At 45.8% G+C, this 15,052-nt stretch overlaps 1 protein-coding gene across 2 annotated transcripts in view; it reads left to right on the top strand.

Moving 5' to 3' along the window:
• Nucleotides 1-15,052, top strand: part of CAMK1D (calcium/calmodulin dependent protein kinase ID) — a 428,556-nt gene that overhangs the window by 150,002 nt on the left and 263,502 nt on the right. For both annotated transcript variants that reach the window (XM_035021641.1, XM_035021642.1), the window contains exon 2: nt 5,649-5,780. In XM_035021641.1, coding sequence (XP_034877532.1) covers nt 5,649-5,780 — 132 coding nt within the window. The remainder of the gene's footprint in view (nt 1-5,648; nt 5,781-15,052) is intronic.

Below are 15,052 nucleotides of genomic sequence, written 5' to 3'. Positions count from 1 at the left end.
AAAGGACCAGAACTTGAGCCAGTGCAGTGGCATAGGGTTGGAACAGATGGGCATCTGGGAGACCCAAGCATACTTGGTGAAGGAGATGAGACAGGGAGGAGTGAAGTAGACAGGTTTCTAGGCTGTGTTATTGAACTGGTAGAAATGAGAGAGAGAACAGAGGAGGAACTTCGGGGATAAAAATACTGTTTTTTACACAATTCACAGCGCTTACCACCCAGCCACCCCATCCCTTCCACCCCCCACCCCCACCACTCCAGCAACCCTCAGTTTGTTTCCTGAGATTAAGAATTCCTCATATCAGTGAGATCATATGATAATTGTCTTTCTCTGATTGACTTATTTCACTTAGCATAATACCCTCTAGTTCCATCCACCTCGTTGCAAATGGCAAGATTTCGGGGGTTTTTTTTTGATGGCTGCATAATATTCCATTGTATATATATACCACATCTTCTTTATCCATTCATCTGTCGATGGACATCTTGGCTCCTTCCACAGTTTGGCTATTGTGGACATTGCTGCTATAAACATCAGGGTGCACGTACCCCTTCGGATCCCTACATTTGTATCTTTGGGGTAAATACCCAGTAGTGCAATTGCTGGATCATATGGTAGCTCTATTTTCAACTTTTTGAGGAACCTCCATACTGTTTTCCAGAGTGACTGCACCAGCTTGCATTCCCACCAACAGCGTAGGAGGGTTCTCCTTTCTCCGCACCCTCGCCAACATCTGTCGTTTCCTGACTTGTTAATTTTAGCCACGTAACATAATAAAATAAAATTTAAAAAAATTAATTAAAAAATATTGTTTTTTACTTTGTTTATGGGGCTCTTCAGAGGCTGGTCGGGAGATTCAGCCAGAAGGCCCTTGTAAGCAGCTGGAAAGATGAGATTGCACATGAACGAGATTAACATTTAGATGAAGGTTAGGGGGCCATGAGGAGTTGGGGGGTGGAAACTGGAGACAACTGATTTTCCAGGGGGCAGGTGCAGAATAGGATGAAGGGAGAGCCGAGGATGCAGCCTGGGGGAGCATTGACGTTTGATAGGGGGAAGAGGAGCAGGTGGAGGTGGAGACACAATGGACAGGAGGTAAAAGGTGAGAACTGTGTTGTAGATCCAAGAAGAAGTGAGTTTTAGGAAGGAGGCCATACAAGAAACCAGTAGGATGAGCAGCAAGAAGGAGCCATTGATTGAGCTGTTGGGAGACGGCCCCTCCCCTAGGGCCCAGACCACCTGGTTTCAGGCAAACGGTGGCGGTTGGGGTTGCGGGAGTCAGATTGCAGAGACCGGGGTGGGGGGGCTTGGGTGCCAGGCAGAAGCAGACTGCATTCCAAGATGCAGGTGTGCACAGTCTGGCTGGAAGTCTCTACCGTTCCGTTTTAAATGGGCAGCTGATGGGAACCTCCTTTGACCTCTGTATTTCTAAAACTCTGTAACTCTCTGTCCCTGCTTGTGTTCCTAGGAATTTATTTCATTGGGTTGTCTGAAACCTTTATGGACTCTCAGATCATTGTTCTTGCCATCTTCCTTCCTGCCACCAGCCGCCTCCCAGCCTGCCTCCCCCTCTCTCCTTCCCCCTCTCCCACCCCACCCTGCCCCAGCCCAGACACACACTTCTTTGTTGTGTAATTACATTGAAAGTGCCCAAACTCTTCATTCATGTGTTTCTGCTTCTGATGTTTTTAATTAGCTTTCCTGCCATGGGGGGAAGTGCCTTCAAGTGATTTCTGCTTATTGCAGGAACAATAACAATTTATGCTAATCTTGTATCGCCTAAGAAGACCAGACAGCTTTGTCTTTGGAAAGCTGAAGAAGGTAAATGCACATTGTTTGGCTAAATAAGGAGGCGAGGAGGTGGATTTGCACGCTTGGGGAGGGTTGGCAGCTCACCCAGAGGCACGGTGACCCTCCACGGCTGTCACCTTCCGTGTTTGAGAGCCAGGCTCCCTGCCAACAGCATGCTTCAGCCCAGTGTAGTGTGTGGGAAAGGACCTCGGAGGGGTTAGAAAACCTAAACTTCCTTTTCTGAACCTTACTACCTGTGTGACTGAGCCCCGGCTTCTTTATCTGCAAAACGGAGGTGACAGTCACACGCCCTGTACACTTTCTGGGGTTGTGGCAAGAATTGGATTAGCTGATAAACGCCAAAGTGCTTTGTGAGTGCCAAGTGGTATACGACCCCTGCTGTTACTCATTTCTTTCTCCTTCAGGAAGGTAGTGAGAGAAAAGGTTTATTGAATTTTTTCAGCGCGTCCATCCCCAGGTAATGCCAGTGAGTAGAACCAGGCAGACTTTTAATTTTTTCTTATGGTAAAACATACATAATATAAAATGTATCCCTTTAACCATTTGTAAGCATGTAGTTCAGTGGCATTAAGTCAATTCACACTCTTGTATAACCATCACCACCAGCCATCTGCAGACGTTGTTTATCTTCCCATATAGAAACCCTGTCCCCATTAAACACTGACTCCCCATTCTCTGCTCCCCCAAATCTGGCAACCACCATTACTCTTTCTATGTATGCATTTGACCACCCTGGGTACTTCATATAAGTGGAATCGTACAGTATTTGTCCTTTTGATTCTGGCCTATTTCATTTCGTGTCATGTCTTCAGGGTTCATCCGTCTTGTAGCAGGTGCCAAAATTCCATTCTCTGGTATGGCTGAATAATAATAGTCCATTATATGGATAGGCCACATTTTGTTTATCCATTCATCCATTGATGCATATCTGGGTCGTTCCCACCTTTTGGCTGTTGTGAATAATGCAGCTATGAGCACGGGGGCACAAATATCTGTTTGAGTCCCTGCTATCGATTCTTTTGGTAGCATGCCCAGACATGGGATTGCAGACCGAATTTCAGCCTGAGAGAATGGGACTGTAGCCTTGGCTTTGTGACTCCACGGGGGAACTGTGGATGGAGACTCCTGGAGTCATGATGGGCATCCTTGGCCATCGGGGGCCTGCCTTGTGTCCTTTCACAGGTAACTTGTGGTCAAGCTTAGCTTGTGAAGCCCCTTACGTATTTATGTCCCACTGTCCTGCCCTCACCCAGGGTTGCAGATAAGTCCATCCCTCCTGAAGTCAGGGACAAAGACAGAGAGCCCTTGATCCAGGAGCATTACTGCCTCACCTTGACCTCAGCTTCCTGCAGCAACCCACCAGCACTGGCTCCCATGGAGACCGTAGTCCCTTCCTTCTGTCATGGGTCCAGGTCAGTTCATACACAGAAACCTCACTTCCCACCCTGTTTTCCAGGGAGGGAATGATCAACAGAATAAGGAGGTGTTTTCTCTTACAAGCTCTTTTTTTTTTTTTTAAGATTTTATTTATTTATTTGAGACAGAGAGAATGAGAGACAGAGAGCATGAGAGGGAGGAGGGTCAGAGAGAGAAGCAGACTCCCTGCCGAGCAGGGAGCCCGATGCGGGACTCGATCCTGGGACTCCAGGATCATGACCTGAGTCGAAGGCAGTCGCTTAACCAACTGAGCCACCCAGGCGCCCCTCTTACAAGCTCTTGATAGCTAGTACCTCTTCCGTGTTGGCCGTAGTCTGTTACTCTCCATGCAGATTCTGAAGAGGAAGGAGCATGGTGGGTGCAGAGCAGGGCAGGGGGTAGCCGAGAAGTCTAGCAGGTCTCAGACCAAACTCTGGCAGCTTGGTCACTGCCACTAAAGGGCTTCTCTCCTCTCTGGAAAATAGATGCGCTCAGCCCAACAGACTCAGGAGAGAAACCACTGTGGTGTCATCAGCACCAAGGACTCAAATGGCACATAGGGAAACCGAAAACAAATGCATGGAATCCCTGGTTTAAGATCACCCATGGTGCTAGAATCCTGGTCTTTCCTCCCTGATTTTTCTCATCTCTAACATAGTTCTTGTTCTACCTTCTGGAGGGTAAGGAAAGGGAGCAGAGCATAATTGTCCATGGTTTTGTCCACCTAAGAGCCCTTGCCGTAAAGTGGATCCCTGTCAGTCAATCCCAGAGACAGGGGTGAGGAGGAGAGACAGTTGGATTCAGGGGATTCCCTCAAGTTGCCAAGAATTGGTTTCATTGGGCGAAATCTGTTGGCCGTGAATGTCTGATTCCATTTATCCCTCTGTGAGAAATCTGTTGTAGGTTTTTTGTATTTATGTTTCCTGTTGTTCTGGTTGGTTCTAGAAGGTTTCTGTGTCTGTGAGGCACGCAAGGCACGCGACCAGTAATTTGTGGATTTGGGCAGAAGATCTTTGTTCTGATATTTTCCATTTGGTTCTTTGGTGGAAAGCCGATCTTCTGCCCCTCAGGTTTATATAATTAGATATAGACATGAAGGTAGCTGAACTTTTTCTCTCGAGTTTCTGTTCCAGAAGGAGCGTTGTCTGAAGACTCACAGTTAATTGCACTAAGCAGAGTGAATTCCTCTCACTGGAAGGGATTTTAAAATATATATATTTGTATTTTCTTTGGTCTGTGATGGAGATGTACCCTTGTCACATGGGTAAAGAGAGGAAGAGAAAAGTATGTTTTCCTTGCTTGAGCATCTCTTTGATGTTGACTGAAGAATAGAGACCCTGAGGCTCCGGTATTGGGATGACCTTGGTCCTTCTAGTGGTTTCTTTTGATGCAGGAGGGTTTGTCTCTAATTATAACTGTGTAGAAGCCATGTGTAGTATCTCTCTGAGGGAAAAAGAGTTGCTCCTTGAAGTCTAGAGACAGGGGATGACTCAGTGGACCATGGATTTTCCTTAGCCTGTGTGCACAGAGTCCAAGTTCCTGGGGCCTGGAGTGGGCAATGGAGGACCCTACTTCTGTTTCAGTCCTTAGGGACGTTCTGCCCCCCAGGCCGAGCATGGGACCCAGGCCCTGCCTGCTGGCAGATAGAGGAGGTGACGGGGTGGGGAACATGGTGGCCACTGAGGCGCTGGCTCTGGGGCTTGCTGACCACAGGGGTCTTCTCTGGAGAAATGAGCTCTCTGACCCCAGATGTCCTGGTTGGATTTTCAGTGTGTTGTTCTGCCTTTGCAGAGTTCAATTCACATTTTCAGGCAGAATAGTCTCCCCCACTCAGGGCATCATGTATGCCTTTGTTTGTATTGAAAAACAACTTGAGTGTCCTGACCAATAAATTAGCCCCATGTCGATACCATGTGTCGCATCAACTCACATTTCAGTTACACCCTTACCTGTCGGTGAGAAGTAATTAACGTTTGCAACGGGCTCCGAAATTTTCTTGGAATGAAGGGACCTGTGAGGAATCTAGAAATTCGAGCATTACTTTCTCGTTGACTTGGGGGTGGGGTGCTGGCTACTGAGATGGACGCGAACTTTCTCTGCAGGAACCATTCTGGGAGCATCCCTGTTTGCTCCGAGGCGACTGCCACTGCGTTGTTCTGCAGGGTGGCAGGTGGTGGTGGGAGCGGCTCCAACCCAGGTGGACATCCCCGTGGCCCTTTGCACGAGGGCATCTTTGCATGTGTGTACTTGTTTGCATGAAGAAGTCCAGTAGGGAGTGATGCTGGCTAAAAAAGTAACAGTAATGCTGGCCATTGTTGTTATTATTACTTCAACCTTGGTAACAGGATTGGAGGAGCCACCGGGGAACCCTGTGGAACTCTGAATCTAAGCCGCTTCTTTTTCTCCTTCTTTGTTCACAGCGGGGCATTTTCTGAAGTGGTCTTGGCCGAAGAGAAGGCCAGTGGAAGACTCTTTGCGGTGAAGTGCATCCCTAAGAAGGCGCTGAAGGGCAAGGAGAGCAGCATAGAGAACGAGATAGCTGTTCTGAGAAAGTAAGTGCCCCCGGGGGATGGCCTCTTTCCCCACCACCTTTGGATTGTTGGGTCCCCCATCTGGGGGAAGGAGAGGCCGCCAGGAGCAGCTGGGTGCCCAGAGGTCAATGAGGCCAATCCGAATGCTGGAAGGGACGGGCATTACCAATGACTGATGTTCTTGTGGTGCATTCAGAGCATTTTGCATATATATGTGTGTATATATATATATACCTATCATGTCACACCTTTTGTGGCAGTCTTTGGAGTTACGATCTCCAGTGAACACACTGGTCAGAAAGACTTGGTTTGAACTCACTCTAGCTCGGTGACCTTGGGCTGGTCACTGAACCCTGAGCCTTCTCCATGAACTGGAGTTAAGCATCTCTCCCTCGAAGGGGTCCTCAGGAGTAAGGGAGATGGTGCTTAACAAGTGTTTATAGGGTGCTTTCCACGGCACCTGCTACGTCGTGAGTCGTGAATGCTCAGTAGAGGGTAGCCGGTGTTGCCCTGCTGCTCGTACTGTTTCTGTTTTCTCGTTGTCATGGCTTTATTTTACAAGCAGGAGATGAAGCTCAGAATAAAGTCACTTATCCAGGGCCTTGTGGCTCCTAGATGGCAGAGCCTGGAGTGCCAACGCCACCAGAGCCATTTACATACTCTTTAATCGGTCTTCTGCTTCCTGCCACATACATGGCTCCTGGCATCCAGCAAGTTCCGCAGAGTGCACCGTTCAAGTGCTTCACCTCTTTGTTGGTTTTAATTTCGTTCGCCATGTGTGATAGAACCGAATCAAAATCCCGCTTCCAGCATGATGGCACACACAGAGCCATTCTGATGTGGCTGGATCCCCCCAAAAGATGATGTCTTAATGGTGTGCCGTCCAGCCTGCTCCCCATGTTGACATGATCCCCTGTGTCTCACAGGGTTGGGGGAACAAACCCTTATAGGGTACCTGCTTTTGCATGTTTGGAGAGTGTATCTGAGCATTATGCTATGAAATTCTTAAGAGCTTCTATTAATAAAGGATGTTAGAAATATCCTTGAAATTTTTGGGGTTTGGAGTCAGCACACAGCAAGAATCCATGTACAGATAAGCAAAGCAGAGTGGGAACAAGCCTTCTAGGGGCTCAAAACAAAATGTTACATACTCACATTCTTCCTGAATAACCCACCTCTCCCACTTGTCTCTCTGGGACCCGTAGTGCCTGCTGAAGGATGCCGTGTTGCTGTTGGTACAAACCCAGGGCCACCAACGTGGTCAGGATGGTCTGTCCTGTTCTGCGTTGTATGTGATCTGTGTTCCAGAACAAATGGGTCTCGACAGTTTTTCAGCGGAAGGGTTTTTGCTTATTTGTTTGGTGGTTTGGTTGTTTGGTTGGTTTCTAGGTTCTCTGGATTGTCTGTTAGGGACACAAAGAGTTTCAGATTGTCCTGGGGAGGATTGCATGAAATGATCCTATGGAAGAGAACCTGGAAAAACAAATTACTCTAAGTACATTAGCATCAAGCAGGAAAACACCACGTTAATGAAACATTTATTTAAATTGTTCATTTTCCAGTATGAAATCAGCACTTGTGGAAGAGGGTGTTTGCTGGGTCTTGCAGCCACTTTGCAGATATTTGACATTCAGATGGAATTCTGAGTGGGCCCAGAACCTTCCAGAGCTTTGGCCGTGGGCACAGGGGCTGCCCACCGCTGAATTGAGAATGGCACCTTTATTTTTAGGTGACTCCCTCATAGGCTTAGAAGCCACAAAACCAGGGAAGTCAGTTTTTATTCTTATAGTTATTCTGCATCTACGTGGGCAGGGGGCACAGATATAGATTTCAGAAGCCAGTCTTGGTTTATGCCATGGTCATTCTGCTTTAATTAGTGTCTCAACCTGGTGCCTACGTCAATAATCACTTTCAGGGAGAGGACATTGAACTGCAGGTAGGGCAGGAATTTGGAGTAACTCATTTTGGTCATTTCTTATTATCAGCTCTTGAAGTGCCTTGAAGTGTGACCCTTCTTTCAGGAATAAAGAAAAAAGAAATGATTTCTCAAGGGGAATAAGAAGGTGATAAATCTCCTGTGCTGATTTTTTTTTTGGATCTCTGCAAATGATTTACAAGAGGCAGTTCTGCATCATAAGCAGCCGAAAGCAAAGCATATGAGTGGTAAAGAAAAACAGTTTTGGAACTGTTAGAATGCCATCATCGCAACATTCAAACATTTAACCAATATTTATTAAATTCCTATGTGTCAGGTGGCACTGCTAGGCACCAAGGTTGGAAAGATAAGATGCAATTCTGGCCTTCCAGGAGCTTACAGCTGGGTTATAAATAAGTGTGATAATGTAGATTCCTTGAGAGAAGGTCTGACCAGGGGCTCGAGGTGCAAGCTGCCCAGTTCTTCCTGCGGGGAGGGGTGAGAGCAAAGGTTTTGAGGAGGAGGTGGGTCCAGACAGAGTATATTTTGCTGGGGGCAGAAAGACGGGGTTATTCCAACCAGGAGGGAGCTGCCCCAGCAGAGGTCAGGGGATGGGAGACAGGCTGGTGTGCTGGGAAGTGGCTCATTTGACTGGGGCAGATGGTTCAAGGTGAGGCACGGAGACCTGAGGTTGGAGAGGTTGCATTGGGGAGGATCGCATACCCTGCTTTGGACTTTGAACATCATTCCATAGACAGTCAGCCACTGAAGGGTTTTAATGGATGAGCGACACTATCAGGATTGTTTCATTAAGATTATTGTGGCGGAATGCAGGAGGGATTGGAGGGGGAGAGACTTAGTGCAGGGGAACTGTTAGGAGGCTGTCGGAGGAGTCTGGGAAGCAACATGTAGAAACAGGAGCTGTGAGCTGGGATGGGAGAGACAAAGATGACGGTGTGCACAACATGGAATGTCCAGGACTTAGGGATTTGGAAGAAGTGGGGAGAGGGTTGAGAAGAGATAATGTTCTAAGATAACCATCAGGTTTCTGATTGGATAACTGGGGTAGATACCAACTCCTTAACTGAGATCAGGAATGCAAGCACTGGAGGGCAGGTGCTGAGTTCTGATTTAGACACACTGAGTTTGAGGGTCTTGGGAGGGCCAGGTGGGGATGGCCAATTGCCTAGCTAGGTCTGGAACATGGTTGTGATCTGGGCTTGCTGGATGTTAAAACTTTCTGAAACAACAAAGAACAAAAAAACTTCGTGGTACTTTCCATAGCTAAATCATTGTAGATGAGGTCCCAAAGAGACCTGCTTTATTCCATGTTCTGCTATATACCCCAGTCATTTGTGTATTTCTGTGCCATTTTTCATCTAAGCAGGCCCGTCTGAGGATGGCTTGTCTTCCGATGTGCTGAGCTCATTGCAGGGTGAGAGATTTATGTCTTTCATTGAATCGAAGTAATGTAGCTAATTTATCCTTAAGGATGTCTTCGTACTTGCTCTGAAAATAGTTCTAAAATGAATTTTCTACTTGATAAGTAGATAGGAAACCAGGCTCCGAGGAATAACAAGTGACAAGCATCATGGTGGACAGTCACTATGTAACAGAAAGCTGCTGGTCTGACTCTGGCATTCAGGGGGCGGGATTTCTCTGATTCCATGTGAGTTTCCCCAGCAGAATGGTTGGTTTTCGTCCCTCAAATGGAGTCTTTTGTGCCTTATGGAATATCATATCATTAGTGTTGCATCCCCTGATTGCATTATAGAGCTTATAGTTTTTGTGCTGTTATTTACTTAGAGGGCAGGCACTGCCCAAATCTCATTTCAAGGCAACACATAAAGCATTTTCTGGAGAAGCAGAAAGGCAAGTATATAACCAGGGCTGCATTTAAATGAGAGATGAAGAGGGGAGGAGATGGAAAACAAATATATCTAGAGGATCCCTTTCCCTAATAGGGGGTTCCGAGGCTTAGGCGGGTTGCAGAGGCACCATCTAAATGAAGTGTGGCCCCAGAGTTCAACATGCTGTTCCAATGCATACTTTGTAGGCTGCAGAGATTATCTTGTGGTGGGGAGTGGGAGTGGGCAGGGGGCAGGGATCTGGGTAGGACTGGCTTTTAAATTGGATGTTCTCCATCTGGGTACACTGGGGAGTCTCGGCTGAACGTCTTTGCCATTTTCTCCCTAAATCAGCGGCTTTCCACCCACATTAAAGTCACCGGGGATGCTTTTCAGAACATCAGATGCTCAGGATCCATCCTAGACCAACTGCGTTGGAGGTTATGGTGGGCGCTTCCCCTGCTCCCCACCTAGCGATTCGGACACGCAGCCGACTCAGTGTTGAGAAGAGCTGCATGGGGCCCTTGCCTCCTAGTCTCACTGCCCAGGGGGTGAAAATGCTTTTCTGTGTTCAGCTGTGTGGAGAGATGTGTCCACGCACAAACACGCCAGACAGTGCTTCCTTTAGGTGAGAGGTTTCAGTTAGAGGAGGGAACTCAAATATGGTCCCTTTCAAAGAGCTGGATCTCATCGTAAGTGAGGGAAATTGACTTGAGCCCGCCATCCTGTTAGTGGGAAGCAGGCACCAGCCGCTGGCTGGGTTCAAGGGAAGCAGCTGGTTCTTTGAGGGGGGCCAAAGAAGGAGGGTAGTAACAGCCATTCCTGGACTGAAGAAGCTGGAGTTGGGGTTGGTCAAGTCAGCACGACTCAGCGATAGGTGCACTATCGGAAGGGGATCAAGGCCGCTAAAGGTGGCAGACGCCAAAGCCCAGGATTCCCTGTGGCCAAGTCAGGATGGGTTGCAGGAAGCGTGGTGAGCCTGTGCCTTCTGGAGAGTGAATGGACACTTAGCCAGGCACCTGCAGAACTCCAGAGGCCTGAGCGCTCCTTGCAGTAGCTTGATTCTCTGGTTTTCTTAGACCAGACACATTTCTCTCAGTGCAGACTAACTCGGGGGAAGGCAGCTTGAGCACCCAAAGGCGAGGACAGCTGGTTTTGTATTAAGTAATAGCCTTCAGAGAAAGGTTTCCCCATAGATGAACTCATTGAAATCTGGCTTGCTTCTGTTCCTGCAGCTTTGTTCTCATGGCAGGCTGGCCCTGTTTACGTGCTGAAATCACTGCCAAATGCCAGTTTATTGTGTGTATTAGAGAAACATACGCTTCAGTAGAAATTCATTGATTCGGGGTGAACAAAACCACTTTTCCAGTGGCTGGAAATGGCTAAGCTGGTAAAGCTGATACTCAGAGTTTCTCAGGCACCAAGATAACTTTTTAAGACTCTATTTGATCTGTTTCGAAGATGATATTCTAACAAAGGGAGACCTTTTCTTTGGAAAAGTAGTTTTGGAATTAAGGACACAAGCAGGAAATATGAAAAGTAATGGCAAAGGCCATGTGATAACCAGCAGAGAAGGAAGTATATCGTTTATGATCCTAGAACCCTTGACTCCTCCCAGAAAACCCTTAGTGCAAGTTCCTTAATGTAGAAAAAACATGTCATTCAATTAAAACAGAGGTGAGGGAGGTGTGGTTCATGATTTGGTGGGTGTTGTTGTTGTGTGATTGAAGTCACAATTTTGCCAAGCTTGGAGTAGGCACATGTGGGTGCATCTGCTGAATGACCCCATGCCTGCCAGAATCTGGACACAACCCAGCCGGGACCTATTCAAACCAGGCTCTGTGAAAGCATCGAATCCCAAAGAAGAGCTGACTCTCTTCCCTATGGCCCTAGGAGAGACCTGACCTCAATCTTGCCTTGCCACCATTTGGTACTCATTGTTTTATTTCAGCTTAACATTGTGTGTGTGGATAAGAAATCAATATGGTTATTGCCAGCCCAACTGTACAGTCAGAGAAGCTACATTTGTGCTTCCTAGTGGTCTTCACCTGGTACTTTGTCCATAGCAGATAATCTAGGAACATTTTTTTTTATTTGATTTGAGATCCAGAATCAATGTATTATTATTGCAATTGCATTATTATTGGGATATGTTATTTTATTATCAATTTCTTGGGCATTGCTTACAGAACTCCATTCTAGAAGAGGAGGCAGCTTTGAGGGGAAGGTGATTTTCCTATGGCAACAGGGCCAACTTAAATCCAGTCTGGCTGCTCTTACCACCTTTTATACTATATATATGACTCCGCAGATATTTCGAGTAGTTGAAGAAACAGTGTGTTTTTTCACACTTTTCAAGGTAGTGTCAGTTACTTGCAGGCTTGTTTCCATGCGCGATCTCCCTGCCACCTAATGTGGTGCTGGGGGAGTCAACCTTGTGTGGGCTGGTTGGCTGTTTAAATTCCTCTAATAATATAGCTTGGCAAATGTTTTCCTCCTTCCTCTGTGAACTTACTTAGCTAATGATTTATACGGATATCACTTAAATGATTCCAACAGAAATGTATATGTATTTTGTGACCTAATATTCCTAAAAATTCAGAAGAGCTTGTATTGGAGGATCACACAGCAGGAACAAGTAAGTACAGGAGTGCTGAGATAGAGGATGATGGCAAATGCAGAAAAAGAAATAAATATACACCGACGGTTTGCTGTTACTCTTCTGTTTAACGTTACGTTTTATAAAATTTGTCCTCTGCATGGTTTTGGCATTATTTATATGGGCAGAGAAATGGTTTTAGTGAGGTTTTATTTATGATTGATCATCTAGTTTAAACTATGCATAATTTGGTGAATAAATTTTATTCTACATACCTGAAGTCCAAGGTTATCATTGGAGTGGTTTAAACAGTCACCATCTTAAAGTTGTATGACTGACTGACTTCTCGAAGTCATCTTAAAATTGAGGCCAGAGTCTTAGGTGACTGGTCTAAAATTTTTAGGAAGTATGTAACTAAAGAAACCATTTCTAAAATAGTAGTTGCATGGAATTTGATAAATGGGATTCATTATCCAATTTTTAACCATTTGCACTTTCTTTTAGAAATATTTTAAAAATAGTGTTGACTATAGTATTCAGACATGTGGTAGGTCTCACTGGGGAATCCAAACACATGCAAGGATATTTCTGAACAAATGCTGTGGTATGTTAGATGTGCTATCTTCATTCTTGCTGAAGGCTGCAGAATTAATGTGCTAAATGCATGCATGTGTACGTGTCTCTGTGCATATATACATGCATGTGTGTGGATATGCATATACATATATGCACATATTCACACATGTACACATGCATCTGTATGCACATTTTAAATACATTTCAGTGTTTTTATATCTTTCTACTGAAGAGCAGAAAATTCTTTTCACCGAATTTAGTAAATATACCCCTCAAGGCTGTTAAAAATCTGCTGTCTAGTTACCTAAGTAAGATAATAAGACATATGAAAAGCTTTTTGAAACTTTGAAATGTTCAGGTGTTAGGGAGGATGCAGTGTTAGGCATTACTACTCTCATTGTACTATGGTAAGAGCTCAGAATATCTCTGTGGAAGAGATGAGGGCGGAAACTGTTGTATCCACTTCACGAAAGGAGAACCTGAGGTGCAGAGTATATAGTTTGAGCAAATGATGGAGCTGGGGAGGCAGCAGAGAGCTTCTTACTTGTGGGGCTTCCTTCCATGTTTTAGGATACCCAGCCCTCCCTTCTGTTAGGAAACCACCACTGGAACTTTGGATGAAACAACTAGAAACAACTGGTTGGAATCTTCATGCTTGTAAGAAAGAAATATCGATAGATTTCAATAGATGATAGATGTCAATAGATTAATTGAAATAGATGTGAATTAATTCAATTAAGAGACTGAGAACTCTAAAATCAGAATCCAACTTTTGTCTCAACCTAGTCCACTAAAGTCTAGAGCAATTTATACTTATCCTTTGAGATTTTATTTTTTATTTTTTATTTTTTTTATCCTTTGAGATTTAAATACAGATATTCTCAGGGCGCCTGGGTGGCTCAGTCGGTTAAATGACTGACTTTTGATTTCAGCTCAGGTCATGAGAATGAGGTCAAGTGCTGACTCAGGCTCTGTGCTCAGTGGGGAGTCCGCCTGAGATTCTCTCTCTCCCTCTCCCCCTGTTTGCATTTTCTCTCTTTCTCTCTCTCTAAAATAAGTGAATAAATAAAATTTTTAAATACAGATATTCTCAGTTTGTCATAATTTATAAACTAGCTGGGACTTCCACAAGCACCATTTTATGTAATCCTATGAAGTAGACATTATTATCCACATCTTATAGATGAGGAATGGGGAGTTTATGAGAAACTTCCAGAGGCCACATAAGTAGTAACAGGTAGAGCAGGAAGTCAGACCAACATCTGTCGGTCTTTCCCATTATGATTTGATCCATCTGGTGTCTCCATGTTGTCTTTTTAAGACAGGGACATGTGTTCTTTTTTTTTTTTTTTTAGATTTTATTTATTTATTTGAGAGAAAGGGGGGGGGGGGGGGGGGTGCATGAGCAAGGGGGGGGGCAGAGGGAGAAGGAGAGAGAGAATCTCAAGTAGACTCCCCGCCAAGCGCAGAGCTCAACACGGGGCTCAATCTCATGACCCGAGATCATGACCTGAGCTGAAATTAAGAGTCAGACGCTCAACTGACTGAGCCACCGAGGAGCCCCAAGACAAGGCCACGTATTCTTGATGTAGGCGACAGCCCACTGCTTGTAGGGGGTGCTCATTAATGGTGAAAGAATAAATCTCTAGTTGTCTATTTTATAACGTCATCAGAGAAGCGGTGTAAAATATTGGTGAGGGCCTGAGAGCAAGCCTACCTAAGTTTTCACCCAACTACATCACTTAGGAGCTCTGTGGCCTTGGGCAGATTATATCAGCTCTGTGCTTCCATTGTCGGGAAAACGGGGATGATACTAGTCCTTGCCTCCCATAGTCGTTGTAGAGATTAAAGAATCAACACTCGTAAGGTGCTTTGAGCAGTGCCTGGCACATGGCATGGGATCTGCAAATGCTTGCTGTTTATACTATTATTACATGGACGGGGGACATCTTGCCAGACAGTGGGAATAGCGGGACTAGGACAGTGGGAGAAGATGCCTTTCCAGAAGTTACATCACACATGTTTTGCGTCCTTGTAAGGTGCCCTGTTGGAGCCCAAGGAAGCGCTTCTGGCTGAGGAAACAGCGTCAGCAGTGTGAGGTGGCTGGGTACCCGGTGTAGTTGCAGAGTTGCTGAGACTGTGTCAGCTTTGCTGTTTGTCTTGCTGGAAACAAGCATGAAAACTGATGCTCTCCTTTTCTCTCTTCTGGTCTCCTTCCACAAACATTTGTCAAGGGCATTAGAACTGGAAAAGCAGCCTAGAGAGATCTTGGTCCAATTCTCTTGACCTCCAGGTGAGGAGACAGGCCCAGCAAGGGTAAGTGACTGGCCCAAGGTCACAGAGCCAGCTTGAGCAG

This window comes from Mirounga leonina, unplaced genomic scaffold (assembly GCF_011800145.1).
Source record: "Mirounga leonina isolate KUSES-001 unplaced genomic scaffold, KU_Mleo_1.0 Mir_175, whole genome shotgun sequence".
Taxonomy (NCBI): Eukaryota; Metazoa; Chordata; class Mammalia; order Carnivora; family Phocidae; genus Mirounga; species Mirounga leonina.
This window is presented reverse-complemented; position numbering and strand designations above follow the sequence as displayed.